This window comes from Laetiporus sulphureus (assembly GCF_001632365.1).
Source record: "Laetiporus sulphureus 93-53 unplaced genomic scaffold LAESUscaffold_8, whole genome shotgun sequence".
Classification (NCBI taxonomy): Eukaryota; Fungi; Basidiomycota; class Agaricomycetes; order Polyporales; family Laetiporaceae; genus Laetiporus; species Laetiporus sulphureus.
Window position 1 is genome coordinate 560,180 of NW_024468517.1, and position 27,762 is coordinate 587,941.

The 27,762-nt window shown below is 51.7% G+C and overlaps 7 protein-coding genes across 7 annotated transcripts; 6 read left to right on the plus strand and 1 right to left on the minus strand.

Moving 5' to 3' along the window:
* Positions 1-2,605: 2,605 nt before the first annotated feature.
* On the plus strand, positions 2,606-4,516 carry LAESUDRAFT_756907 (uncharacterized protein; the record flags this gene model as incomplete). The annotated part of the gene is made up of 7 exons (XM_040912227.1): positions 2,606-2,634; positions 2,690-2,717; positions 2,785-3,066; positions 3,120-3,511; positions 3,674-3,702; positions 3,763-3,962; positions 4,013-4,516. The coding sequence occupies 7 exons, from the start codon at positions 2,606-2,608 to the stop codon at positions 4,514-4,516; spliced, it is 1,464 nt and encodes a 487-aa protein (XP_040767017.1).
* Positions 4,517-4,741: 225 nt separating this feature from the next.
* On the minus strand, positions 4,742-6,545 carry LAESUDRAFT_735534 (uncharacterized protein; the record flags this gene model as incomplete). Its single annotated transcript, XM_040910600.1, has 8 exons — positions 4,742-5,061; positions 5,086-5,163; positions 5,235-5,256; positions 5,308-5,417; positions 5,616-5,834; positions 5,897-6,189; positions 6,256-6,421; positions 6,479-6,545. 8 exons carry the CDS (start codon positions 6,543-6,545, stop codon positions 4,742-4,744), a joined length of 1,275 nt encoding a protein of 424 aa, XP_040767018.1.
* Positions 6,546-11,260: 4,715 nt separating this feature from the next.
* On the plus strand, positions 11,261-13,295 carry LAESUDRAFT_748449 (uncharacterized protein; the record flags this gene model as incomplete). The annotated part of the gene is made up of 4 exons (XM_040911514.1): positions 11,261-11,718; positions 11,954-12,399; positions 12,438-12,485; positions 12,542-13,295. 4 exons carry the CDS (start codon positions 11,261-11,263, stop codon positions 13,027-13,029), a joined length of 1,440 nt encoding a protein of 479 aa, XP_040767019.1. The 3' UTR covers positions 13,030-13,295.
* A 535-nt stretch (positions 13,296-13,830) lies between these two features.
* On the plus strand, positions 13,831-16,988 carry LAESUDRAFT_723012 (uncharacterized protein). The gene is made up of 4 exons (XM_040908330.1): positions 13,831-14,114; positions 14,193-14,320; positions 14,382-14,633; positions 14,694-16,988. The coding sequence occupies exons 1-4, from the start codon at positions 13,988-13,990 to the stop codon at positions 16,899-16,901; spliced, it is 2,715 nt and encodes a 904-aa protein (XP_040767020.1). The 5' UTR covers positions 13,831-13,987; the 3' UTR covers positions 16,902-16,988.
* A 960-nt stretch (positions 16,989-17,948) lies between these two features.
* On the plus strand, positions 17,949-21,723 carry LAESUDRAFT_756912 (uncharacterized protein; the record flags this gene model as incomplete). The annotated part of the gene is made up of 4 exons (XM_040912228.1): positions 17,949-18,072; positions 18,144-18,268; positions 18,333-18,575; positions 18,637-21,723. 4 exons carry the CDS (start codon positions 17,949-17,951, stop codon positions 21,721-21,723), a joined length of 3,579 nt encoding a protein of 1,192 aa, XP_040767021.1.
* Positions 21,724-22,403: 680 nt separating this feature from the next.
* LAESUDRAFT_802173 (uncharacterized protein) lies at positions 22,404-24,047 on the plus strand (the record flags this gene model as incomplete). Its single annotated transcript, XM_040914004.1, has 3 exons — positions 22,404-22,442; positions 22,496-22,747; positions 22,797-24,047. 3 exons carry the CDS (start codon positions 22,404-22,406, stop codon positions 23,670-23,672), a joined length of 1,167 nt encoding a protein of 388 aa, XP_040767022.1. The 3' UTR covers positions 23,673-24,047.
* A 57-nt stretch (positions 24,048-24,104) lies between these two features.
* On the plus strand, positions 24,105-26,047 carry LAESUDRAFT_723016 (uncharacterized protein). The gene is made up of 4 exons (XM_040908331.1): positions 24,105-24,152; positions 24,222-24,287; positions 24,349-24,591; positions 24,647-26,047. Exons 2-4 carry the CDS (start codon positions 24,237-24,239, stop codon positions 25,868-25,870), a joined length of 1,518 nt encoding a protein of 505 aa, XP_040767023.1. The 5' UTR covers positions 24,105-24,152; positions 24,222-24,236; the 3' UTR covers positions 25,871-26,047.
* The last annotated feature ends 1,715 nt before the right edge of the window (positions 26,048-27,762 follow it).

Below are 27,762 nucleotides of genomic sequence, written 5' to 3' on the forward strand. Positions count from 1 at the left end.
GAGAACGTTCAGAGTCACAGGTGGAAGAGGTTATCTTCCAGCTGCTGCTCCGCCCCTTTATATAGTCGCAGACCTATAGTCTGGGGTACTAGTACAAGGGGTCTCCTACAGCTATTCATAGAGTAAATGAAATAGACTGAGACAAATACTAACCGCTGCGAGCCAAGTACTTGGCGAGCTAATGTTAGTACAGGTGAAATAGAAACCTGAAACACGAAGGTCTCGTTTGCATGACCTGAGTGAGTAAATTGTAAAAACGAAAACTGCTAACCCTAGCATATGTCCACAAGACCTATGAACCATAAATAGTAAGTGTCACGTGCAACGTAAACTGTCACGTGACCATGAAGCGCTGAAACCGTAACATACAGCTACATATCGGCTGCTGCTTCAGAGTGGTCCCATGGCGGAGGCCTCAGAGCCTCAGCCACTACTTGCCGCTCCAGCATTTATCCAGACACCTACGGTGAAATCCTACAAGCTCTCTATATTGCCTATATACCAGCAGAAGCTCCGGGAGCTTGAAAGGGATGATTTAGAAAGGGTTCGCCAAGCAGAGATGGAGACTCGCCTTGCATGTGAAGGGGACAGAACGGTCATGGTCTACTGGTGGCGACAGGTGCATGATGAACTCTCTTATCATAGACGCAACCGACTGAAATGTATGGGCATTGTCACGGCAAGCCGATGACAAAGATAGACAACCAAAATAGGGTCCCCTTGAGGGCCCCTGGCTAAGTGCTGACAGCTACGAACTGTGGCAGTACGACGTGCCCACTGACGTGGCCTAGTAGCAGTTTGCAGAGCAAGACTTACTGGCGATGCTAGAGGCGCTATCACACAAGTGAGAATGCAATGAGATGTATAGCACACTGAGAGTGTCTGGTAAGACCCCTCTGTGATGGTAGTGGTGGACGAAGGAGAATAAGACTGAGGTCTCCTCCTCGTCTCGCTGGTCCTTATATACATGATTGTCTAGCTACTGTACAGTACTACATAAGCGAGTCACACGCTATTCTACTGGACGGTGCTACAATCGTACGATGTGTCCCAATTATCCTGATTGGCTGCCTAATAATAACCCACAGAGACGGAGCTTCTCTTGAGCACGCAATATGGCATCATGGCGATTGCGACATATGATGCCATGCCGAGGAGTTCAGTGTCATGTGACAATGCCGAGAGAGATCTGAGGTCATGTGACTGGATGCCTCGTTTATCTTATCTCATTAGGTCACGTGACTTCTAGTGCGACGAGAAATGACGAAAAATGATATGCTTCTTAATAGCATTTGTTCCTTTAATGACTTGTCAGGTAAAACCGTGACAGGCATAGAATGATGAGCCAGCGGACCTGTTCTCTGTCGTGGCTCCAGACTACCCGTACTTTCATCCCAAGCAGGCAAAAGACCTGTATAAGCGCTTTGCGCTTGGAACAGCTGACTTTCAATATTATGATTGGAAGATCAAGAAATGGGTCTACGGTTCGCCTGACTCACCGTGCATCAATATCAAGACTGCAACTGAATTGCATTATCGCTGCGATGGAGTGACTACTGGCCCAGGCATGCCTGTGATTAGCCTCAAGCGTACCACCTCGAAGGCTGTTTTAGATGAGAGCATAGAGCGTCATCGCTCAATGAGCTCATTTGAAAGCGTTGAGAATATAAGTGGGCCTTCTAGGTATGTTCGCTTGTAGTATCACAGGTAATGGAGTATTTGACTCACAGGTTGCCAGCTTGCCCGCCACTCCCCGCAAACCTCCTCAGACATCTCAAACTGTCATCGACATTGATGCATGGCTAAGCACTCCAAGCCATCCTGCGCCCATCATGTCACCAAGCCAGACTAGTGCGGCATCTCCTCCAAGGACTCCAATGAGAAACTTCGAGTCGCAGGTGTCCTCACCTTCTTCTAGCTGAATCAGCTCACCATCGAAGACTCCTACGCTGAAAGGCCGTCACGGTTGGCCATTGAAGTATACGATTGACATGGCAGATGGCTTCGCCACCATGAAGACATTGGAGGGGGATGGGCAGAGCCATGAAAATGCGTTCTCATTTGTCTTCACCGGTGCTAACTACCGCAGCTCTACCTTCAATGACAACGAGCGAGCTTGGTGAGTGGCGGAGGAAGTTGGTGGTGAAACAGAACTTCAACGGTGGATCACATATGGACGGACTCCTCAGGGCGAGTGGCGAGCTTTCATGAAGCAGTGGCGACAAGGTCGTAGATAGGGCATATATAGCGCTCTTGAAAAATGTCTCATCAATGTGTCTGGATCACAGCTGGCGAGGTGAATATATTAGGTCAACGTACCATTGAGGGCCTTGAGTGTGCTAATGGCTGTGATGGTGAGGTACCGATTGTCAGCCCGCTTGTGAAACAATAGGTCGTATTTAAGAATTCAGCACCGTTAAGTAATGATCTTGGTCGACAAAAAACGACATCCAGAGCCGATAGCAAAAGGGGGGGAGCCTATGAAAGAGACAGGAGACTGGATGGCATACCTGAAACGCAGTACATTGGCTTCTGCCGAGTGAACTTAAACTTTGCTAGTTCACTGACACTGACGGTCGTTCATCTTCACAACAATTGTGCCAGGATGGCTGTTCCACTCAAGGCAAAAGATCTGTAAGTTTATCTGCTTGCCACCAGATAAAACTTGCTAATATCGTTTTCTGCACAGAATTGGCTTGAGTGGGTCTGAATCCAAGGTAAGAGCCTCTATGTCTCTAAGCGATCGTGGCAGAAAAAATATTGACCACTTGCTTGCGATGAAAGATGATCTTGCGCATATGGTGGGACCTGCACAAACTAACAGCTCCCCGCTTCGATTTTCAAGGCACTGGCGAGGAGGCCGTTTGGCAGCGTATCGAGGTTGACAGCGTGATGATAAACTGGTCTGCAGTTCAAAAGTCAGCTCCGAACATTGCGAAAACAGCTGCGTCACTTTCAAACAAGAAGTTGAACTGCAAGCGGACAGACGAAGAGAGGGATTGGGAGATAGAGAAGATTATTCGCACCGCTATCGAAGAGGGTCGCATTGCAGTTCCTGAAGAATATGTGAGTTCCACCTTGCTCTGACATCGCATAAATATGTGATCGCCCACTGTTAGCTGTTAAAAAGAGCAGAAACTGAGGCAGCAGATGTCAGCAGCCAAGTCCAGCGAGAAGACGATGAGCGTAAGAAAAATAATGATAAGAAGAACGACAGCAAAGACGAGGATGAGCACGGAGGCGAGGAGAAGAACGAGGATGACTATGATGATGATGGTGATAATGATGAGAATGAGGAAGAAGGGGACAACAAGGATGACAACGAGAAAGGCGGTGATGACGAGAATGAGGAAGAAGATATATTCGACGCACCACCTTCAACTCAGCTTCACATGCTTCATGCATCCAAGTGTGGTCCCTCTGTTGCACTGCGCCCAGTGCCTTACGTTGCCATTGGGGACATGGATGAGGACGTAGATGCGGCTGATGGAATCGCTGATATTGTGGTAAAGTATCAAGATTGCCGAGTTGCAGTGGGCGAGCAAGTTGCAAATGGGCCAGGCCACTGACGTCTTGTCTATCTAAAAGACATGCCTGTTATGGAGGACCGCTCTGCGATGCGTGGACAAGCACAGATCTGATACTTTGTGAGGGGTCGCGCACTCATCAGCAGGCTACGAGAGACGACACTCTTGCGAGGCTGTACGTGCTTGCTTAAGGATCTTCGAAATTATTTTTCATGCGTGTTTGCTATTATTACAGGTCATCTGAACTTCTCTGACATGATGATATTGGATGCGAAGGACAAGTTACGAGGGATATCCTGGCTGGAAAGCATTGCCGTCACAAATGCAAATGGTGAATTCGAGCTCTCTGACAGCGAGCTGGAGATACCTCTGATCATTCTTCATGAATCAATCAGAGAAGCACAATTATGTTGTGAGGACCTAGCGGTGGAATGGGTATTTGGTCCTCCTCACACGCACTATCTGTCCCGCTAATGATCTTGCAGTTCACAGAGCTTGTTGCACCTGATGGAAAGCCTAGCACGAAGCGCAAGCTTATCCAGAACGACGTTCCTGCCAACCTCCATGCAGATTCAGTGAAAGGCAAAAAATGCGCGAATAAGGAACCTACTCGCCCGAAATCAGAGAAGGTGACGAGGGCTGAGATGCTTCGCTTCCTCGCTGAGGTTGATGGTGGCCACTTTGAAAATCACCTCGCCATTCTCTCGATCTGTCATGCCCCAAATCGCAAGGCCTCCATTGTTTTGAACGTCCTACTCAGTCAGCTCGACATCATCTGGGAGATCAGCAAGACGAAATATCCAACCAACAACGGCACTCAAGTAACACCCACGAATCATGCAATCAGTGACTTCGTGTGGCGTCAAGCTAAATGGGTGGGTCAATGCTTGCAGGTGGCAGCTCTGATTAAGGATCATGCAGACGAACCTAAAATCAAGAAACTTCATACCGCGGGGGGGAAACGACGATGGGGGTTAGTGGATTGCTGAACGAGCTAAAAGATATCATATCGCAGAAGGTACAGAAGGACAATCACGCTCACCATCGTAACAGCAGGAATGATTTGTTTGAGGGGTCTGGGAGAGACATCGGCTCTGACTCCGAGTCAGCGTCGTGATGCGAGATGATACTCATGCTGTATCAGCATGTACATTCTCATTCGTAGTGACAGGATGTACGTACAAGTACGGTATGTCAATCATCGAACGTCACCATCAAACACACAATACAAGCTCATCGGTCGGCACAATGTGAGGGACACGTCCTCGCTTCCGAAGTTCACATACCAGAAATGCATTTCGAATATTGATCATCTCGTCCAGAAAAAAGTTGTAGTGTGATTCCGTCATCTTGCGCGTTATGGATTGGAACTTTCTAAACCAGACGTTCGCCTGCTCGGCAGCTGAAGAGTTAAATGTCCACTGGTTGTGCTCATCGTAAAGCTCGGGGAAACCTGCTGAATTGCAGTGCATCTGACAGAAAGCATCGGAGTCCTTGTGCTTGTTGATAGCGTGAAAGACATCAACAGGAAATCCTATTGTGTCCAGTTGATGCTCACCAGCGGCAATCAGGTGCTGTAGCAGGTGACAGTTGTTATCGAAAAAGAGATAGGAAGGACGAGCGCGGGGGAAGCGAGCTGGAAAAGTGGCAAGAATGAAATTCTGGATCATGTTAGAGCGCCACACAAGCGTAAGGTTGGCATTTCACTCACCGTGGCATTGACAAGAGACTCTGCGTGGAAAAATGTCGCTCGTGATATAATAATTCCACAGCATCATACCATGAGTTGCTCGTTATGCGTCCACTTGCGCGTCAAGGACGTCTTGAGCTTTGGAGGTGAGGACAGACCTCCGATCGCTGGATCCGCTTGCGCAGATGATGCAATATTTGCTGACGCATCAGATACAATGAGACTTGAGCCTTCAATAAAAGTCTCTGTCTCTGGCACCTCCAATGGAGTGGCAGATGTGTCAGCCATCATAAGCTCATCAAGGTAGCCAGCCGCATTTCTCGGCTCTGCCAAGTCAGCAATGCCAGAATGTCAGGCTAGTCTGGCTTTGAGTCGGAAGATTGCCTTTCCCTGCTCACGTCGACGCAATTCTATGCCACGATGAACGGGATTGTCGCAAGTGCGAAAGCCTTGACATGTGTTTGCACTGCAGCCATGTATCACGCATCGCATATGCAAATTGGCATGGATGGGACAGAAGCGATCATGCGGTGATGCCAGCGACTCAATGCAGTTGGCTACATTGCACCTTGGATGACCGACAGTGACACCATCCATCACACATGCAGTGATACGAGCTACGTTGCATGTGACAGAATTAATCAGGCAAGAGCGAATCATAATAAACAAAGGGACGTACACCAGGAGCCATCATGCTCGACAATCACTTTCACACAATCTCTGCACACATGCGCCCACTGCTCCTGCCCTGTTCCAGCCACACACAAGTTTCGTTCAAGCAATCGAGCATTTAGACGATCTTTATGGCTTCCACGGTGAGGTAGTACTAGTCCGATAGATTGTCGTACACAGTCTCGCAGTAAGGCATAGAGATAGAATGTGTTCCAGATGGTCTCCGAGCTCAAACAATCGTCATTATGCTGAGTGTTGATCGACAGGTTGTATATTCTCGCAATGGCTTCGCCTGATGCACTGCATACAATCGACAAAAGAATGAGACCATGCAAACGCTCACAGCTCGAGTAGAGAATGACATACTGCGAAAATGCCATTTGTGTTGCAAAAAGCTGTGCGAGTTCACTTTCTACGTAGCAGTGTTCCGCCACTTCAAGATAGCGAGGCATGCAAGATAGATAGCATCTACATGAGTCATCCCATTCAGCGCAACAGACCGAGTAGTTAGGCCGATAGGTTGTCTTGCATTCTGGAAGAGACGTGATATAACATCATGCGCAGAAATATAATGCCATGTATTGCTTACCACAACAATACAGCATGATGATCTGTGCAGGCAAGATGCCTCGGTGCAGGGTATAAAGACGAGCCATATACTCCTTATACTCGGCATGCAATTTATGGCCGAATTTCGTGCACGAGCGATTGACACACTCCCATTTGTCGGTAATGATGATTTCTGCACCTGCACGCCATGATTCAGACATCGTAAACCACTGCAAATCAATCATAATGAGACTGACCAAGTTTATATTGGAGACTCTGTTCACATAGCAAGCGGTCTAACTCTGCCATCAAGTCCGAACCAGTGGCCACTTTGCTGTCTTCAAGGATAAGATCATGGATTGCGAGCCAGATCGCCTGCACGTTTTCCGCAGGAATGTGCGTGAACAGACTTATCAGATCACATATGCTGTCTGGCAGTAATGTGGTTTGCAGCGTGGCAGGGGAACAGCTTAATGAGGATTTTAGAACGATTACAGGTAATAAGCGTGCGCAGAGAGCTGTAAATTGTTCCAGCTGCCGTTGTGTTAAGCTTTCATAGAATGGCAACACTGAAAGATTATTCGTTAGATCACGGAGGAGCATGGCGAGACGTTCAACATGAAATGACAATCGACAATCATGTATGGATGCTCGAACTTGAAAATAAGACTTACTGGCATTGTCGTACCATAATTGTCTCGGCCAATATGATTCGACCTTGACACTATGTGTCGCGCGAACGCTGCGGGATTGCATATGAACCACTCAGGTACGAAGCTGTAGTGACATCGCCGTTTGCATCCGTTAGCCTACCGGTGCTACCTTGAATGATTCAGCATATGAGAGAATGAGAGGTACCGTCATACCACTAGCTCATCACCTGTCCTGATACGGTAGGCGATGCCAGTGCTGTGCGAATGCCACTCGCCTGTACATCGCGCGAACGCTGTGGGATCATACACGAACCACTCAGGTACGATGTCATACCGATGTCGCTGTTTGCACTCGTTAGCCTACCGGTGCTATCTTGAATGATTCAGCATATGACAGAATGAGAGACATCGTCATACCTGGCTTGTCGCCTGTCCTCGAAGAACATCCAGATTGCAACTCTTGAACAATAGATGATGCCAGCGCTGTGCGAACCCTACCCGCCTGTACATCGCGTTCACGCTGTGGGATCGCACACGAATCATTCGGGTATGAAGCCATACCGACCTCGCCGTTTGCATTCGTTAGCCTACTGGTGATAACCTGAACGATTCAGCACATCATAGAATGAGAAAGTATCTCATACCTGGCTTGTCTCCCAACCTCGAAGAACATCCATCTTGCAACTCTTGAATGACGGGCATGCTGGCGTAGTGCGATTCAGTGTGAATGCTACCCAGCTGTACATCGTGTGAATGCTGCGGGATTGCACACGAATCATTCGGGTACGAAGCCATACCGACATCACCATTTGCATCTGTTAGCCCACCGGTGCTATGTGAATGAATCAGCATATGAGAGAACAAGAGATATCATCATACCACTAGCTCGTCGCCTGTCCTGATACGATAGGCGATGTCAGCGCTGTGCGAATGCTACCCTCCTGCATCGCGTGAATGCTGCGGGACTGCACACGAACCACTCAGGTATGAAGCCATACCGACCTCGCCGTTTGCATTCGTTAGCCTACCGGTGCTATCCTGAATGATTCAGCATATCATAGAACGAGAAGTATCTCATACCTGGCTTGTCTCCCAACCTCGAAGAACATCCATCTTGCAACTCTTGAATGACGGGCATGCTGGCGTAGTGCGATTCAGTGTGAATGCTACCCAGCTGTACATCGTGTGAATGCTGCGGGATTGCACACGAATCATTCGGGTACGAAGCCATACCGACATCACCATTTGCATCTGTTAGCCCACCGGTGCTATGTGAATGAATCAGCATATGAGAGAACAAGAGATATCATCATACCACTAGCTCGTCGCCTGTCCTGATACGATAGGCGATGTCAGCGCTGTGCGAATGCTACCCTCCTGCATCGCGTGAATGCTGCGGGACTGCACACGAACCACTCAGGTATGAAGCCATACCGACCTCGCCGTTTGCATTCGTTAGCCTACCGGTGCTATCCTGAATGATTCAGCATATCATAGAACGAGAAGTATCTCATACCTGGCTTATCGCCCATCCTCGAAGACCATCAAGCTTGCAACCCTTGAACGACGGGGTGCCAGCGCTGTGCAAACGCTACCTGCCTGTACATCATGTGAACACACTGCAGGATTGCACATAAAACCACTCATGTACGAAGCCATACCGACATCGCCGTTTGCACTGGTTGGCCTACAGGTGCCATCGTGAATGATCCCACATATGAGAGTGAAAGATGTCAAGATGTCAAGACAGTGTCCTGTCCTCGAAGGCATCTATAAGATAGCGATGCCAGTGCTATGTGAATGCTACCCGCGTGTACATTGTTATCAAGATGATCACCTGCCTTAGAAAAGATAGCGATGCCAGCGCTGTGCGAACGCTACCCACTTGTACATCGTTATCAAGATGGTCACCTGCCTTAGAAAAGATAGCGATGCCAGCGCTGTGCGAACAATACCCGCTTTACACCATACGAACGCTGCAGGAATGCACATGAACCACTCATGTATGAAGCCATACCGACGTCACCGACATCGCCATTTGCACCCGTTAGCCTACGGATGCCATCGTGAATGATTCCGCCTACGACTGAGTGAAAGATGTCATCATTCCGCTTGATCCTCAAAGATTCACGACTCACGAGAAGGACTCTGGCACTGTGCGAACAATAGCGGCTTGCACATGAATAAAAGGCATATCATCTGCCTATGGGGCGCTATCGTGAACGAATCAGCATTATGTATGAGGGAATGAAATGGCGCCGTACCTCTGATAACGATGTGAATGCTACCGGCTTGAATGCAAATCGTTCATGATTTGTACTGAACAGGGGTCATACCCACATGGCCATCTGCGCACGTTAGCCTACGTCTGCTGTCATGAACGATTAAGCATCATGTATGAGAGAACAAGGAGTATTATCACTAGCTGGTCACCTGGTCCTCGAGTACATCCAGCTGGCAGCTCTGGATGGATAGGTAGCCAGCATCGTGGCTGCTCAGTCATTGACGAGTGATCCCATGGACCTTTCTGTGTTGTCCGTGGCATCTGCGTTTCGAGCTTTGCAAAATATGATCTTGACTTCTCATGGGGTGATGGCACCTTGCGTGGTGGTGTCCTTGCTCAGCAATGGGCATGTCAATAAGGACAAAGACCTTATGGTGTTCTATTGCCGTAGTTGTGATAATGTAGCTACGTAATAGTACGTGATTTCAGTACTTCGTACCCGGCAGGCGGCGAGGTGTACTAGGGCTTGGCATGGTCATAACCGATGTAGAAGGTGTTTCAGTGGGTCATAGCGATGTCGTGGATTTGGTGTAGGCTGTCCCCATGAAACAGTGGCTGCGCATGGTCTTGTTGGTTTGGGTCCACTGTGGCGACGGTGCGGTGCAACAGGGTTGTCGGCATACGGATCGTTGCAGATGCTGTGCTGGGACATGTCCTAGTCATATGGCTCGTCAAGAATAGAGCCACGGGATCCGGGCGGGTAGGACACGAGTAAGGTGCGAACGAGATGTGTGCGGCGTTGAGGGTATACATGTGCCCAGTGAATCATAGGCAATTAGTAATGAAAGATGTATGAAGAATAATCAACACTGGTTCAAGCATGATCGAGAGCATTATAACTCACCATGAATGCTGGCCTACTTGCTCGCCTTCCTACAAACACCGTTGGCCCATCCTGCACAAAAAGGCAGCCAACCGCCATGAGTCGTCACTGGGCGAGGTGAGGCCAGGTCCGTTGGGCGTATCGGACCGCCGATTAGCACGACGGCGTAGCAATGCACTCAGGTGGGCTCTAAGTAGTATCATGCTGCCTGCAGCGACGCGCTGGCGATGCGCGGACTCCGGTCAAAGTAATCACATGTGCGCGTCTAGCTGACTTACACCGTCTCGGTGATTGGTCAGAACTCCTGTATGTGTGCGCACATGAAAATAACGCACGCAGCGATTCTGGGACTCTGCGTTGCACTGCACACTGCAGGCTTGCACGCGAATCATTCACGAGCAGTGCTGCAAACTGCAGCTTGTATGCGAACCGTTCACGAGAAGTGCTGCACAATGTGTGCTTGCACAGAATCATTCACGAGAAGTGATATACAATGTGTGCTTGCACGGAATCATTCACGAGAAGTGATATACAGTGTGGGCTTGCACGCAACAATTCACAAGAAGCACTGCACACACTGCAGACGCTGCAGGCCACCGGGTCTCTGGACAATTCACGAACGTCCGTGTACCATACCCGATCGTACATGGGCGCCTAAGGATCCGGCATCATCCGCCGGATCCGGCGGATGGTTCCCCATAGGTCCGACCTTCATCTCAGATGACTCTTGCATCCGCTGCCGCTTACGATATCACTCTTATATCTTTCCTTAGTAATACTTTCATTCCACATGTATAAAAGCTGCATCGATTCACTAGGAATCGTTGCAGGTACAACGCCAGTAACTACTCGACGTACTTCCTATCTATCCTCTTTGCTCCTCGCTCCTCGCGTCGCCCGACTTTTTTCGGGCCTTAGAGTACTGGCGATCCTGGTGGCGCTATGTACGTTTTGCGGAAAGGAAAAATAAGGAGATCTCGATTCTTTTCTCCCAGCTTGATACTTTTTTGACGCCTATTGCGGACGAAATCTCTGCGAAAAAGCTCGAAAGGGGCAAAGACGATGTCGGATGCCACCGCATACGTTCTCTCGGACTGGGAGAGGACCACCTACTACAACGGTATTTCTCCCGACCATCCTGAGCTGCTCTTCCGCTCAGATCTCATCGAAAATCCCTTCCCCATCCCCAAGGGCAGACACCCTCATCTCCCTACCAAGACCGTCCATGGTGTCTTCAACACGCCGCTCAACGCTGTCTGGGGCACTGTCGCTCCCCAGATCTGCGAGTTGTTGAAGGCTCGGAAGATTCGCTACTCAGCCATCAATACAGCTCGTTTCGTCACCCACGGCGAGGACGGGAAGGACACTCTCGGTCCCGTCGTGATTTGGATTGCGACTCATCCCACTACCACCACCGCCGAGAACGCGCACGACGCTTCCCCGGACATTCTCGCTCTCCTCAAGGCCAATGCAGTCGAGGGTGTGGTGGTCGAATGGTACGAGGGAGCCGTAGAGAAGCTGTAAGGTTCACACCTTCTGCGCGTCCCCGACGACACCAACCTCACCCACTATGTTCGTCGCTTCCTCACTGCTGCGCTCGGCTATGACGTTCAAATTGTACATTTATTCTTAACTCGTTATTTTAACTCGTTTGGGGCCTAACGCGCGCGTTAACCTTAACGCGTTTGGGGCTTAATTCTCGTGGGGCACTTCTTGCCGCCGAATGCTCCAAGAACAAATGTACAATTTGAACAGCATAGAGAACAAGGACAAGTGCGGCATATCTAGGGCCAAGGTCCTCGGCGTTACCAACTGCCACGTTCTCCACGTGGATACCACCGTCGAATACGAGCTCAAGGACGCTGGCGCACCTCCCCAGCACGTTCGACTTGCCAAATTCCGTCGATTCCAGCGCGACCTCGACGAGATCAAGGCCTGCATCGGTGGCTACGGAACAGATGCCGACCTCTTGGCTAGGGAGATTGTTGAGTTGGAGGCGAAGCCGAAGAGCGAGGACCCGGAGGAGGCGGCGGAGGACGAGGCGGCCGCGGAGGCTAAGCGGGAGAAGTTGGCCAAAGTGAATAAGGATATCGGCGTACCCGAGGCCTTCTACAAGGACACCAACAAACAGTGGGGCGATATTGCGCGCCGAAACATCGGCCACGTCGATTGGGCTCCCGAGATCTTCGTCGACGTCCAGGGTCGCAAGTAACCAAGGACATTGGTACGTTCGAGGTAGATGCGGCGAAGTTCAAGGCCCAGTTCAAGGGCAACGTCGTCGATTTAGGTGCGTTCTGCCTCATCTTTCTCATATCTACCTCGTCTAATGAAAACAACCTTCAGGATCCAAGTTTACTCCCCGGCAACTAACCGACATGTTCTACCCTCAAAGTGGCAGTAGGACGACGTTCAAGTTCCCCACGAATCGCCAGCTCAGGATCAGGGGTTGTGTCACGCGCGATTTCCTGGCTGTTCCCGACTGTTTCGACAGCAACGGCGTGCCCTGCCTTATTGTCATGAAGGACGGTAACACCACCGACCTCACGGTTGGACGCTACGCCGGCCTGGAGGCCTACCTTTGCGATGACCTGGGCGTCGAGTCCATCGAACTCGCCATCCATAACTACGATAAGCAGTCCGGCCCATTCCGCGCCAAGGGCGACTCAGGCTCGCTCATTTTCGATGGCGAGGGTCATATGGTCGGTATTCTTCACTCTGGGATGCCGAAAGGCGGGAGCAACCACGTCACCTACGCCACCCCCGCCTGGTGGGCCATCGAGCAACTCAAACTCAAGTATCCGCACGCCGACTCCGACCGCATCGCCTTTTAAACGCGAACACCATCGTCAATCATATGCTCTCCCATCTCCCCGCTCCTTCTCCGTCTACGATTTGTTTGCTTCCTCGGCGCTCGGTTATCTATTGGTTGGTTATTGGTGCAGGCAGGTGCTTTTACATCAGGCATGGACTCTTAATCTTTTAAAAAGCATGAAGTTTGGCGTACTATTGTCATTATTTTCTTTGATTCAGTATAGAATAAATGGTAGTATAGACGGAGCAGTGAACTGTCTGCATCCAAAATGAAGTATTTCTGTCCATCACCACAAGAGGGCTGGTCGCGTGCGAGCAGAATTGGATGTGACGTTCTCTTTGCTCCACAACTTCACGCCGTCACTCCCTCGACGAATCACCTTTCCGGTTGAGGTATATTTGTGAGAGTCCTTGCCAAAGTCCGCTGCCGGCTAGATCATGAAACATTGCCGACGGCAGTCGAGCAGGCACACAAAGTCAGAGTACCAATTCGCCGCAGACACCGCAGACATGAAAGCATTTGCGACCATTATTTAATGACACTAAATTGTAATTGACTGCCTTTTTGGGAAATAAAGTTGCCTAATTAGGGCATAGTGTTGCATAGGTCACACTTTAGAACACATTTTCAGAGCATTTGCAGCAGGAATAAATGCCTTCATGCCTGCAGTGAGAGTACCCGCAGAGTCCAGCGTCTTCGTGTAGCAACCAGCGCTGGCGCGCGGGAACCACGGCTCTTCTCCCTTGCTCCGCGTTAATTGATGTCATGAGACTTCGAATCTTAGAGCAAGATACAAGCATGTTTCACAACATGCCGTTCGCGCTCATCGCACACGCCAAGGCAGACCGCTGCGTGTCCACGCCGTGGCCTGAGGGACAACAGCGAATATATAGCACGACGCAGGCAGCCATACACATCTCCCCCGTGCAGATATCTATCCATCATCACTGTAGAGTCGCCCAGGAACAAAGTCGACGATGCTCCCAAGAAGACGTGATAGCAAGGCTATCCGTCCGTCTCCTCTGAAGAGGTTCAGCACCAGCATGGTCAGCTTGCTCAAGAGCCAGCCAAGCGATGCGGAAGCTTTCGTTTTTCCCGTAACCGGTGCGTCCCATGACGGGCAATCGCATCAAGCCCGTCGTCACGCGATGATATGTCGCTAACGTTGGAGCCAAACGATAGATACAAGGACGCCCGCCAGGAGTCCGGCGAGCTCCGTGATTTCGTTCACTGACACCCTCGGCTCTTTGCCTTCTCTCGCCGAAGACATCGATTACAATGCAAAACTGATCAAAGAGCTTCGCTCAAAGGTGTGAACAGATTTTGTGATCGCCCTTGAACAACATCATTGACAAGCTGATCGAATCTCAGCTCGATGAGGCGGAATCCACAATTGTGGCGAGAGACCAGTCCGTGGCACTCCTGCAAGAGCGAGAGAGGACCTTGAACGCCACGGTGGAGGAGGTACAGGAGAACCTTCAGAAGCAAACCGCCGCGCTACAAACCTCTGAAGAGGCACGAGTGCTCACGGAGAAGAAATGCGAGGACTTCGAGAAGCGCCTAGCTTCCACGCAGTCGGGACTCGAGAAGACCGAAAGTTTACTCGCGGACATGGAGCGACAGGCGAGCCTTCTTCCATTGTCTACGCTGCTATTAGGTCCTTAACACGACTCGAATCCATAGCACGAGGAGAACCGAGTAGTGCTGGAGGCCAAGACCGCCGAAGCCGATGCGCAACGCAGTGCTCACGATGAAGCGGAGGAAATGCTCCGAAGGACTCGGGCGAGGGCCCAGGCGTTGGAGGACAAACAGACACGTTTGCTCGAAGATCTGCAGGCGAAGGTCGCGGAAGCGGCTGCGGAGCACACTGCTCGAGACAAGGCTGAAGAGCAGCTCCAAGCACTTCTCATGGAGAATGGGAGGCTTCAGTCTTCGCGCGCACGCTTAAACGAGCTATTCGAGCAGCAGACCGCCCGTTTTGACGAGGAGTTCAAAGCTCGAGTCGACTTCGAAGAGATGCTACAGTCGACGGAAGCGAGGATGAGGGAGGTCGAAGAAGAGGCCTTGTACACTCTCGCGAAGCTCAAGACGAAGACTACCGAGGCTGATGCGGAGCGCAGTGCGCGCATCGTCTTGGAAGAGCAGGCCGCACTGCTCCACAGCGAGAAGCGACAGCTGGATGAGTCGCATTCGCAGAGGATCGAGGAGCTCGAGGCGAAGGTCGACGAAGAGCAGTGTGCTCGGGTGAAGGCCGAAGACTCATTGAACGCGCTTCTCGCAGCCAAGCAAGAGCTCGAGAGAGAGTACGAGTGGGTTTCGCTTGAGCTCGTACCGAAGGCAGCCGAGATGGAGGCAGAGCGCAGCGCGCGCGCTAAACTCGAGGCAGAGCTCGAGGCGCTGCAGAGAGAGCTCGAAGAGAATGACGCTGCCCATTTGCGCAGCCGCTCAGAGATCCAGGCTGAGGTCTCCACAGAGCGCAATACACGCGTACAACTCGAGGCAGAACTTTATGCGCTGCAAAGGGAAATGGAAGAGATTGAAGCAAACTATTCGCACAGCCTCTCAGAGCTCCAGGCTGAAGTCTCCACAGAGCGTGATGCGCATGTCAAACTCGAGGCAGAGCTTGAGACGCTGCAGAAGGCGCGGGAAGACATGGAAACCGCTCATTCGCGCAGCCTTGCGGAGCTCCAGGTTGAGGTCGCCGCGGAGCAAAGCGTACGCACCAAACTGGAGGTGGAACTTCAGATGCTGCAAGGGAAGCTGGAAGAAACGGAAGCCGCCTGTTCACAAAGCCACTCAGACCTCCAGGCTGAGTTCTCCGCAAGGCATAGCATGCAGGCCAAATTTGAAGCAGACCTTCAGGAGCTAAATAGGTTGTGGAAAGAGGAGGAAGCTGCGCATTCACACAGATACTCACAGCTCCAGGCTGAGGTCTCCGCCGAGCACGAAGCACGCACTCAGCTCGAACAAGAGCGCGAGCGTCTGTTGGATGACAAGCAGAGGTTGGAAGCGGACGTCTCGGGCATCAAGTCTGAGCTTGAGCACAAGGTTGCCTTGGCGACGACGGAGCATGCAGCTCGTGCTTGTATTGAGGAAGAGCTACAGACGCTTCGAGACGAGCATCACAAGCTAAATGCCTCGTTCTCCGGTAGTCGTGCGGAAATTGAGGCCAAGGACGCTGAGATTGACAGACAGCGGAGCGCTTTCGCCACGGCGATAGAGGAACTCACAAGTCTTCGCTCGAGGTTGGAGGAAGTTGAGAGGCAACACTCGCAAAGCCAGGCGGAGATCGTGAGCAAGGTCGCCGAGGCAGATGCAGCACGCCAATCTGTGTCAAAGCTAGAGGATATCTGTGGCACTCTGAGGATGCAACTTCGACAACTGTTATCAAAGCGCACGGAGATGGCGGAAGAGCTCGCAGCGAGGGCCCTCGAGAACCAAAGCGTCATTTCTCGCCTTGACGCAGCCTCGCACGACGCAGCCAAGCTTCGCAATGAGAACGACGAGAAGTCTTTACGAATCTGCGAACTCCAGGATCAGCTCGATCGCATCACGCGAGAGCAAGCCAGCATGGCGCGCAGGAGCGCAGAGATTCGGAGCCTCGAGCAGCGTCTTGCATACCAAACCGAGCTGGCCGAACGCTCCACTGCGGAGCTCAAGAAGAAGGCAGTGCTCCTGGAAAACGAATTGCTGTTCGCAAGGGAGACCCGTCAGGAGCTGGTTGCTCAACGACGCAGGACCCGCGTCTGGGAAGAACGAGCTTCAAGATTCGAACAGATGCTGAGAGATGTAGGTTCAGCTCTGTCTGCTGCACAGACAGAGATTGACGTCTTGAAAGGGGAATTGAAGCGCGCTCGGAGACGAAGGCCAGAAGGAATGGTGGGCTTTTGAGAATGGGGGGTCCTCTTTAATGATTGCATCGAAGAAACGAAAATTGAAGCTTACGTGACTTTTATCCTGTGTACAAGTAGTCGTGTGTACTATTTATTTACTTATTCCGAGCGTTGTGTCATAACGGCCTCATCCATTCGGGCCGCACGCGACGACCGAGCGGACCAGATTGATCTTGACGTAGACCATTCGATGCGGGCGATACTTCCCTGCATCATCTTGCTATTCGCGGGCAAAGAATACAACATCAAAGACGCGTTATTGAATGAATCCAGCGATAGTCAATGGTGGCACACGGCGAGGAGACAAGACATTGGCGCTCGTGCGGTGCTTGAACGCAAACTTTGTGCACTCAGCACTGAATACGCGGAAGCGCTGACTCTTAGACTGCCATCGACCATCTCCGGTGACAACGCACAGCACTTCTCACAATGGGCACCCATCTGGGAACATATCGCAAACCCCTCGCCCAGCATGACGAAATCTGATTGTTTAACAACATCTTCTTGAGCCCAGAAGCCGACTGCAGGTCATCCGGACAAAGGCGACGTTGTTCGCGCCCAGCGGAGACGAGATGTCATCACGGATGCGACGAACCGTTCATTTAATGTTGCGGTGGGAACATACACACGAGGATCCAACGCATGAAATGAGCAGTATGTGGCCTAGCTCAGGGTCCACGATTGGACTCAGCAGCGATCTGCTATGGATACTCATCTGCGTATCCGGTTTTGCAACATTTGTCTCAATTCTCTCGCAGTCGTTCGCCACATTTCGGCTAGATGATCATCGTGAATGTATCTTACGACAACCACTCCCAACATGCGGTTGCCATGCGGCCTTTCTCTATGTCATGGGACGCATTTAGCCGATGAAGCCATCAGGTCCGCGTATTCCGCATGCAACTTGACGCACGCTTTAATGTGTATGCTGCACCATTGTGCCGAGACCAGCTTAAATAGCAATAAAATGCCGCGCAGAATGCTCGGCGATCTATCCTCTGCCTCACGGTAGCCAGCGGCATCCTCAACCAGATCGCGCGCAAGTATGTCTTTCAGGAAAACAACAAATAAGACGTCCCACTCGTCCCCACTAAAGCGGCTCGGTTCTGGCGTCGCCGGCTTGCTGAAGAGCCAACCAGCTGAAACAGGCTCACTGCGGTCCGCCAAGAGTGAGCGCAGACTTTTTTTTTACTCTGCTGAGATGCTACCGATATTAATGCAACGTGTCCCGCTCATACAGAAAATGGCACAACATCTATCGAGAGGCAGTCGTCTATAATATCCTTTCCTCAATCTACTAGCGGGTCGGATAATTCAAAGGAAGACCTTCGCAATGCACAGTTGGCTGCTGAGCTGCGCGAGAAGGTGGGCGTCATGTCTGTCACTAAACTAAATATTGTGTGGCGCGCACTAAACGCTGCACTTACAGCTTGCCACTGCTCAGTCTACTATCGCCGCGAAGGAGGAATCCATAGTAACTCTGCGGAAGCATGAGGAAGCGTTGACCGCCTCTTTACAAGATGCGCGACGGGAGCTGGAAACTCAAAAGTCTGCCTTACAAACCGCGCAAGACGCTCAGGCCGAAAATAGCGGGAACGTGCAGGAGCAGCTGAGGGCATTGCAGACGGAGCTTGAGAGCTGTCAGAGTGCCTTGTCACATGCGCGGCAAGAGGTGAGCATGCGTCAGCATTTCATCATGGAAGAATGCTCAGCTCGCATGATCCGAACAACAGCTGGACAGCTCGAAGGCTGCGATCGAGACAAAGACAGCCGAAGAGGAAGCAGGGCGGAGCGTACGAGCCGCTGCGGAGGAATCTCTTGTCAAAGTGCAAACGGAACTCGAAGAGTCCAAAGCGGCGCGTTCGCGCGCACTAATGGAGTTGGAGGCGAAGACGTCCGAGGCAGCGTCCGAGCACAGCGCACGAGTCAATGCGGAGGAGCAGCTTCGGCAGTTCCTGGTCGAGAAGGGCGAGCTGGGCGCGTCGAATGTGCGGCTGCGTGAGGACTCCGCAAATAAGGACGCTGAGCTTGACAACGAGCGCACCGCTCGCAATGCCCTGCAAGGCAAATTGGACGAGGCGCTTGCGGAGAAACAGCAGCTCGATAACGCGCTCTCACAGACGCGGCGCGAGTTGAAGGCGAAGGAGTCACAATTCGAAGCAGAGCGGTCGACACGTCAGCAGGTCGAAGGCGCTCTGGAATCTCTGCAGGCAGAGAAACGTGGCGATAAAGAATCACACGCGCGGGCAGTACGGGAACTCGAGGCGAAGATCGACGAGGAACGCGTGTCTAGGCGGGAGTTCGAGGAGCGGCTGGAGGCTGAGAAGCGCCAGATCGATTACGCTCACGAGAAAGCTCTCTCCGAGCTCAAGCAGAAGATAATTGAGGCAGACACAGAGCGCGAACTCCGTGTGAAGCTGGAATCACAAGTCGAGGCGCTCCAGAGGGAGCAACAAGAATCCGTTGCCTCGCATTCTCACATTCAGACTGAGCTCGAGACCAAGGTCGCTGCTGAGCACGATGCCTTGGTCAAACTCCAGGAAAAGCACGAGCTTCTGTTGAAGGAGAGACGGGCGCTTGAGGACGCATCCTCCAAGTCGCAGGCTGAGCTTACTGTGAGGCTCGCTTCTGCGGTCGCGGAAACCTCTCGGGTCAACCGAGAACTCGAGGAGAAGCTCGCTGAGATCAACGAGGCGCGCAGCTCTCGAGATGCTCTACAGGAGAAGATGGACGCGTTGTTCGCCGAGAAGCAGCATCTGGAAGAGCTCATGTCGCACGCTCGCAACGAGCTTCAACAGAAAGCCTCGGAAGTTGACGCAGGGCTTAGGGCGCGTGCCGAGGCAGAAGCAAGGGTGGAGGCATTGCAGGTGGAGAAGCGCGCTGCGGAGGACTCGCATTCGAAGTCAATCAAGGAGCTTGAGGCGAAGATCGACCAGGAACGCACCTCCAAGCTCCAGATCGAGGACTCGTTACGAACAGCTCAAGCCGACAAACGCCAGCTCGACGAAGCTCATGCGCAGGCTCTCTCCGAAATCCAGGAGAAGACTGCCGAGGCGAACGCTGAGCGCGAGCACCATGCTAGACTGGAGCAGGAACTTCGCACGGTGAAGGGAGAATACCAACAATTGCTTGCCTCGCAGTCAAGCAGTCAGACAGAGCTCGAAGCCGAGATCGCTGCTGAGCGCGTCGCTCGAGTCCAACTCGAGGAAGAACGCGAGCATCTCCTGTCGGAGAAGCGGAATCTCGAAGTTGTGTACTCGAACACCAAGACGGAGCTCCAGGAAAAGACTTCTCTAGCAGCTGCAGAGCATGCGCGCTTGCAAGAGGAGCTCGATAGCAAGGTCGCCGAGGCCGCCGAGGAGCGCAGTGCACGTGTCGAGCAAGAGCAGGCACTCGCCCATGCGCAGGCGGAAAGCGAGCGCTTGGAAGCGGATGTCTCTCAGATACAGGCCGAGTTGGAAGCGAAGGCTATTGAGGCCCGTACCGAGCACGAAGTGCGCTTGAAACTGGAGAACGGGATTCAGCGGCTGCAGACGGAGGTGCAAGAGGTGGAGAGCATGCATACGCGGAGCATTCAGGAACTTGAGGCGCGGGCGGACGAAGTGCACGCTGCTCGTGTGAACGTTGAGAACCAGCTGAACGCGGCCAAAGCAGGCTTGGTGGAGCTGAAGGCGGCGCATTCACAGGCAGTGTCGCAGCTTGATGCTGCAATCTTGGAGAGGAACGAGCAGCAGCGATCGCTCGATGAACTCCGGAAGGAGTTGCAGTCACTCCAGCGGCAGCATGACGAGACGTTATCCTCCCGTTCGCGTAGCGCAGCCGAACTTGAAGCCCAGGTCCTCGCAGAGGTCGAGGCTCGGACGAAGCTCGAGCAGGAGCACGAACGTCTGCTTGCCGAGATGCAGGAACTCCAATCGTCATGCTTAAGCACGAAGTCTGAGCTTGAAGATAAAGCCACCCTTATCGCTGGGGAGTACGAAGCGCGCGTTCGGCTAGAACAAGAGCTTAAGGCTTTGCAGGCCGAGCACCAGGAGCTTGCAGCGTCCAGATCCCGCACATGTGCAGAACTTGATGCCCAAGTTACCGAGACCGACTTGCAACGCAATGCCCGCATGCGAATTGAAGAGCAATTTCACGTACTCCGGACGAAGCAGGAGGAACTCGAGGTTTTGTATTCTCTCAGCCAGACTGAAGCCGCGGAGAAGTCAGCCGAAGTGCACGCAGCGATACAGGCTCAGTCTAGGCTCGAAGACGACACTTGCGCTCTGCAAATGCGTATCCGAGAACTCGAGTCCGCGCATGCGCAGGCTCAGGCAGAGCTGGAGTCGAAGATGGCCGAGATTGACAGTCTTTCCATTCACCTCGAGGCTTTAGCACAGGAGAGACAGCGGCTGAGAAACAGGAACGAGCGAAAGTCGTCTTCGGTATCCAAGCTCGAGGCAGAGCTGTTTGATATGAAGCAGGCTCGCGAGAGTGCGGAGCGCGAACGTGTCGAGGTGTACGAGCTGGTCGAGAGCCTCGAGCAGCGCCTCACAAACCAGACGACCGACGTCCAGCGCAGCGCGGCTGAGATGCATCAGAAGGATATCGAGCTCAGGAAGAAAGAGGACGAGCTGCGTATATCGAGACGAACTGCTGATCAGCTCCTGGCGAGGTTGCGCACAGTCCAAACATCGAACGAACAAGGTCTACAGCTCGAGCAAAAGTTGAAGGAAGCAAGTGCAGCTTTGGTCGCTGCGCAGACAGAGATTGAGGTTCTGAGAGAGGAGGTGAAACGTGCTCAGCGGCGCAGGAAAGCAAACAAGTCGGGTCATCACTAAAGAAGCCTGGGACGAACGTGCGTCGTATCAAAAGCGTCTCGTGCAGAGGCTCATGTAAACGGGAAGTGCAGGATGCCCCCGAACTCTTTTCGATCAGGAACGGAACATTTATGCTAGGTAATGATAACGTCTACTGTAGTTTTTCATGCCAATGTCATCTCTTCTGCTGTGGTTCATCACGTCTGTCTCTGATTCTAATGCACACTAGTTACGAATCTACGATCCATCGATAACATATATGGTGTAGTCTGTTGCGTGTGTTCCCGAGCCTTTCGTGCCACAGCGAGGGCACCGCACGGATGCCTTGCGGATGCACATTGGTTTTTGCCACCACATGCAGGTAGCATGTATCATGATGAGTTCACCAGGCAAGCTTCGAAGTATAGTCAAGCCTGAGAAGATGGCCAAGTTTCGTGATACGTACATGCATGGCCGACAATGGGCTCCCACCGGCTTCAAAGGCTGACACTGATTCCGTGGAGAGTCTCAACAGTAGTATATAATGCGCTTGGTGTGAGCGGTAGACAGCTAGGACGACCGTGGATAAATCACACTATGCCATATCATACACATACATCGTGTATTTTGGCTGACCAGTCAGTACATTCTCTCGAAATTGGGACTCACGAGAACCTTTGCTCACATGCCAGCTCTTCTACAGGCCCAGCAAGCTTGAAGACATGGACATCGTACAAATGATCACCGGATTGTTCCAGCAGGTAAGATCCTCTCAATGCACGAAACGGACATCGGCTGATGAAGTGTGGCAAAGTTCGTTGAGGAAGACTACGCGTTTGCCGCGATTGAGCAACCTCTTGCATCACTGCAGGAGCACTATATGGTCCTCACCTCCGAGCTGCATCAGGCCGTTGAAGAAAACCAAAAGCTGAAAGCTACACTGGAATCCGTAGGAAATGCCAAAATGAGTGTGGAAGATGATCTCGTCGAGACAAAAAAGTGCCTGGAGGATACTCAACTGTGGCTTCGTGCTGCTAAAGAGCAACTGAAGACCTTGAAGAGCCAGGTATGGAGTTTCTGTTGCCCATTCCTCATGATCTGATTGATTATCAAAGCTAGCTTCATTTCAAGCGGACAGAGAAGAGTTAGAACAAGACATCAAAACGAGAGAAACCGAGATATCTGCAGCTCAGAGTGCAATGGAGGACAGACTTCGCGTCCTCCAGATAGAGAAGCAGAGCCTCGAAAGTGAACAGATACGTCTGTTGAGTGACCTAGATGACAAGATGGCAGAACTCCTAAAAGAGCAACAAACACTCACCCAGCTTGAGGAGACTCTGAGCGCAGTCCGCGAGGAGAAGCAAAAGCTCGAAGACGAGGTCTCACATGCTACGGCTTGCTTAGAGGCGAAGGCCACTGAAGCCGATGAAGAACGCAGCGCACGTCTGGAGATCGAAAACGATTACGATGCGTTGATTGTAGAGAAACAGGAACTCGACATTGCGCACTTTTGTGCCATTTCCGACGTCAAGAACAAGGAGGTCGAGCTGGAAAGGTTGCGCCAGCTTCGTGGTCAGATGGAAGAAGCTTTAGAGGAGAAGAACGCTGAAGCTGAGAATGAACGCGTTGCTCGGACAGCACTCGAGCGGCAGCAGGCGGCACTCAGGGAGGAGAATGCGCAGTTGCGCATGACTCTCGACGCAGCAGCGGTCGATAGGGAGAGCTTATTCGCTCGCATTGCAGATCTCGAGAGACGCATCAGCACTCCCTGCATAGGAAACATTGACAATTCCCGACGGGCGAACAATCCTGAGCAGCTGCGTCAACTGGAGAGCGATCGCACAGCGCTTTACAGCCTGATGCGAAGAGCAGAGGGAGTGCCCGAGTTGAGGGAGGAACTGAAGAAGGCGCATCAGCGAGGCACGAACCCAGAGACTGTAGACGAGACTCTGGCAGAATTCCGCATGGAGGGCTCATGCTCTATACAGTGACATAGTCATCTATCATCGCATGCCTGATACTATGCCTTCACAATCACTCACACTATGCCTTCACAATCGCTCTTCATCAGTCATGTTTCTCTATCTTGTCAGTATTATCGAGCACATCCACGCATACACGAATGGGATAGGAGTCGAACGGATACTGATGTGAATGAGTTGCATCGATTACGAGATGACTCCGATTACGAGATGTGCTTCACGGGCATGAGTGCTTGCACGCCCTCAACGCACCATTTTCATATATCCCAAGCAGGTCTCTGCGCTGCAGCTTCCATGCATGAATGCTTGATGAAATGCACAGGGTCGCCACAAGGCTCTGATCTGATGGCTAGAAATGTGATGCCACGCCCTATACACGACTCACTAGCGGGATATAAAATTCAGCTACATCGACAAGCTTGACGGATAAAACCCACCATTCCCCTCCTTGCCGTGCTATCTGCAACTAAACAGCCAAGTTCCTGCTCGGTAAGTTTGTCTACCAAGGCGTTGATGCTATGTTGGCTAACCGGTGGTCATCGGTGTTCTCTGTCGAAGTTGTTAGCCTCCAAGATGAGTCGCAGAGACGCCACCGCCCAATTAACCACCAAACTGCGCAATAAGGTGAGGAGATGTCCATGATGCAACTGTGATTCCAGACATCTGCTAACGTCATGCCAACCAGCTCGAAGAACTCGAGTATGACGATTCGACCATAGAGCATTACTTGCTGCTTCTGGAAGAACGTGACAACGATCAAGCTTCCGCGTTGAAGAAGAAAGATGAAGAGCTCAACGAACTGGAAGCTGCTCTGCAGCGCGCGCAACAAGATAAGGAGCGCGCGGAGCGCGATCAGAAGAAGGTGGACCAGCGCCTGGAGGCTACGCAGCCTGAGCTTCAAGATGAGCTGACAAAGTTGCGGCAGGAGGTACGTTATGGTATGAGGCTGTCGCAGAATAACGAGTTGACGTGACAACTTCCAGCTCCTCTCCGCTCGAGACCAGAAGCAACAGCTTGAAGAACAATTGGAGAACAAGAGCGCCGAGATCCCCGCGGAGTGCGGCCATTGTGTTGAGCTAGAAGACAAGCTACAAGCTCTGCAGAAGGAGAAGCGCGACCTCGAAGATTCGCATGCGGGAATGCTGAACAAGTTGGAGAAGAAGGGTAGCGAGGCCGATGAAGAGCACCACGCCCGCATTGAAGCCGAAGAGCGGCTTGCCATACTGAGAGGGGAGAAACGGGCTCTCGAGGACGTGTCCGCCCGCACTAAGGCTGGCCTCGAGGCCAAGACCACCGAGCTCAACACGGAGCGTGAGGCACGTCTGAAGACGCAAGACGACTACGAGACGCTCTTGCGCGAGAAGCGCGAGACCGAAACGAAGCACGCGCTCATCGTCGAGGAGTTGCGGACCAAGGATGCCGAGTTAGAGCAAGAGCATAAACGGCGCGCCCAGATGGAGGAGAGACTGCAGTTGATGGAGGCGCAGAAACAAGAATTCAGAGATTCCCAGTCCGAGCTTGGCACAAAGCTCGAGGCTGCCGCCGCAGACGTACGCCAGGAACGCACAACTCGGATTGCCGCCGAGGAACAGCTCCACAGCCTCGAAGTCCAGCACGAGGAACTGACAGCTGCACATGTACGATTACAAACACGCTTTGACGCTATGGTCACGGATTGCCAGAGACATTCTGCACGCATCGCCGACCTTTCAAAGACCATTGACCTTCTGCAGAACGATCAGGTCGAGCAGTCCTCTCAGCTGCACCAGCTAGAGTACGAACTGAAAACGTCGGCCGAGGCAAAGGACAACGCAGAACGCGAACGAGAGGAGGTCTTCGAGCTATTAAGAGGAATCGAACAGCGTCTGGCAAGTGAGACTGCCTCTGTTTATCGCGGTGCCGCGGAGCTTGAGCGGCAGGCGAAGGAGATACAGAGGAAGGAGGCCGAATTGCGGTCGGAGAGGGATTTGCGGGAGAGTCTCCGCGAACGCATACGTGAAGAGGAAGATCGTTCCAGACATTTCGAAAGGCAGTTCAAGGAGGCTAACGCGGCGTTGGCGGCTGCAAGAAAGGAGACCGCAGCGATGAAGTCTGGAATGAAAGAGAGGCATCATGGGGGACAATGTTCCCATACAAACGTTGACGATGACGTGGTGGAGATGACGTTTCAGTGGGGTCACAGCTTTGGACGCCACACTGGATTCTGAATTGAGGGCATCCGAGGCGGTTCTGCATTTATTGTTTGGGGAGTTAGCAGGCTAGTACGACCGCAGCTGACGTGTACATACGGTGAAGCGAGGTCGCGTCGGGAACGATAACAACTCGATGTTCGACCAAGCGCCCTTAAACGCTATGTTAGCATGTCTGGCATAAAATAGTGAGGTAGCAGACTCCGAGCGGTAATCTTCCACAGGAGAACTGAGCAATCATGCCCTTGCGAAACCGGCCGGAAGAGATCGCAACTGAAATTCCCATTTGAATGTTTGTGTGATGGTACACAACGATTCGCAAAGGTTCTTAATTCACGGCGATGGCGGATATCAAAGATGTCAGAATAACATCGGTTGGCATTGCGCTGCACGCGTATCACTATCAGAGCGCATTAAAGACGGTTCAGTAACCCTAGGAAGACCAAATTCTGTATAGAGGAGTTTTTTGAAGTTGGTTGTACGTTCTCTGCGAGGGGGGGGGGGACGGGCCCGCGAGTGAGGCAGATGCAAGTTGTAGTGGGAGCCTGGCGGATAAACTACCTTCCTTATCAGGAAGGGATCCGAGTACCCTCAAGCGCCCGCGTCGATAGCGACTCGCGTGGTCGTCGTTGCGCTCGCCATTGCCGCTGCGCAGCGGTGTACTCGCTCTTGATGTTAATATCTTTTATGTGTACATATCTGTGCTCACAGGCTTAGATACTAGCATATCAAGTAGTATGAGAGGAAAGATTTGAAGCTGCCTAAGGCAACCGTATAGCATAGCTGCCACACGAGTGGTTGTTGAGCTTGATTAGAAGGAAATTGATATATATGAGGGGAGGTCTGGCTGGCATGTCTGCCTGCACATCCTGTTAATTAGTCTACAGCAAAGGACTCTAAGTACTAGTGCTTGTTTGATGCAATGGACCCTTCTTAAGTAAATATTGCGGGGATCAACGCATTCATATTGGTCTGTGTATTTAGAACAAGTGTTATGAACACATGCGCCTTCAGTGTTTAATGAACGGCAGCAACGAAGAATCTAGCGAGAGATGTCTGTTGGGGCGAGCACTTGGTGGCTCTCGATGCGTGCTTACCTGATCCCTTTTCGATAAGGAAGTTCAGCGTGTATGGCCCTTAGTATATTCCAGATTCCTCTGCATCCTCTTCGGGAGTTCGGAAAGTCTCTTATGGGATAGGACTTCAATTGCAAAGCTTCATGCATCATGCTTCAGCCTACCAGGCACCACTTCAACCGTTTCAGCCACATTTCAGCCACCACTTTCAAACTCAGCTCATTTCAAACTCAGTTGGCACAGTAAACAATAATGAAAGCTGCCACAAACTAGATCGGGTTAGGAATATTACGCCGGTCATCTTTCACACATATGCGCAGCCCATCTATCCTCACAGTTACATTGAACACATTTGCTATCTGAGAAACTTGTCCGGGTGTGAGAATAGCCCGGGTATGATCGACGGATCGCGGCATTTGCCGTTAACCAATCGAAGTTCTCTGCTTTCGAAGCTCCTTGAAAATACAGCACGATGCGTTCATCATTTACTCCTGCGTATGATCAACTGTTGTGGCCCGTCTCGCAACCATGAACTTCCAATCGGACAATGGCTCGCAAGAATTACGAAGGAGGACTGATTGCAGATAAGTATTAAGTCACACTGGAAGATAACACAACTTAGCAATCCGAGGGATAAACTATGTAATCAAGGCAAACTTTGGTGCACACTGTCACATTAAAAGCTAAGGGCTCAACATCATTCATTAGGATGTTCACATCAATCCCCTTCCCAGTTTCCTTCACATAATCATCGATCTTCATCCGATTTCCCTGCATCTCCACGATATCAATTCAGGCAACTACCGATCGTCCTGGTCAGTCAACAAAAGGGCC

Excerpts from the sequence above, each read along its gene's own strand:
- LAESUDRAFT_723012 (XM_040908330.1), top strand. The coding sequence starts at position 13,988 with ATGCTCCCAAGAAGACGTGATAGCAAGGCTATCCGTCCGTCTCCTCTG. Across the intron at positions 14,115-14,192 it reads TTTCGTTTTTCCCGTAACCG|ATACAAGGACGCCCGCCAGG; the intron begins GTGCGTCCCATG and ends GCCAAACGATAG. Across the intron at positions 14,634-14,693 it reads TCGCGGACATGGAGCGACAG|CACGAGGAGAACCGAGTAGT; the intron begins GCGAGCCTTCTT and ends TCGAATCCATAG.
- LAESUDRAFT_723016 (XM_040908331.1), top strand. The coding sequence starts at position 24,237 with ATGAGTCGCAGAGACGCCACCGCCCAATTAACCACCAAACTGCGCAAT. Across the intron at positions 24,288-24,348 it reads CCACCAAACTGCGCAATAAG|CTCGAAGAACTCGAGTATGA; the intron begins GTGAGGAGATGT and ends CATGCCAACCAG. Across the intron at positions 24,592-24,646 it reads TGACAAAGTTGCGGCAGGAG|CTCCTCTCCGCTCGAGACCA; the intron begins GTACGTTATGGT and ends GACAACTTCCAG.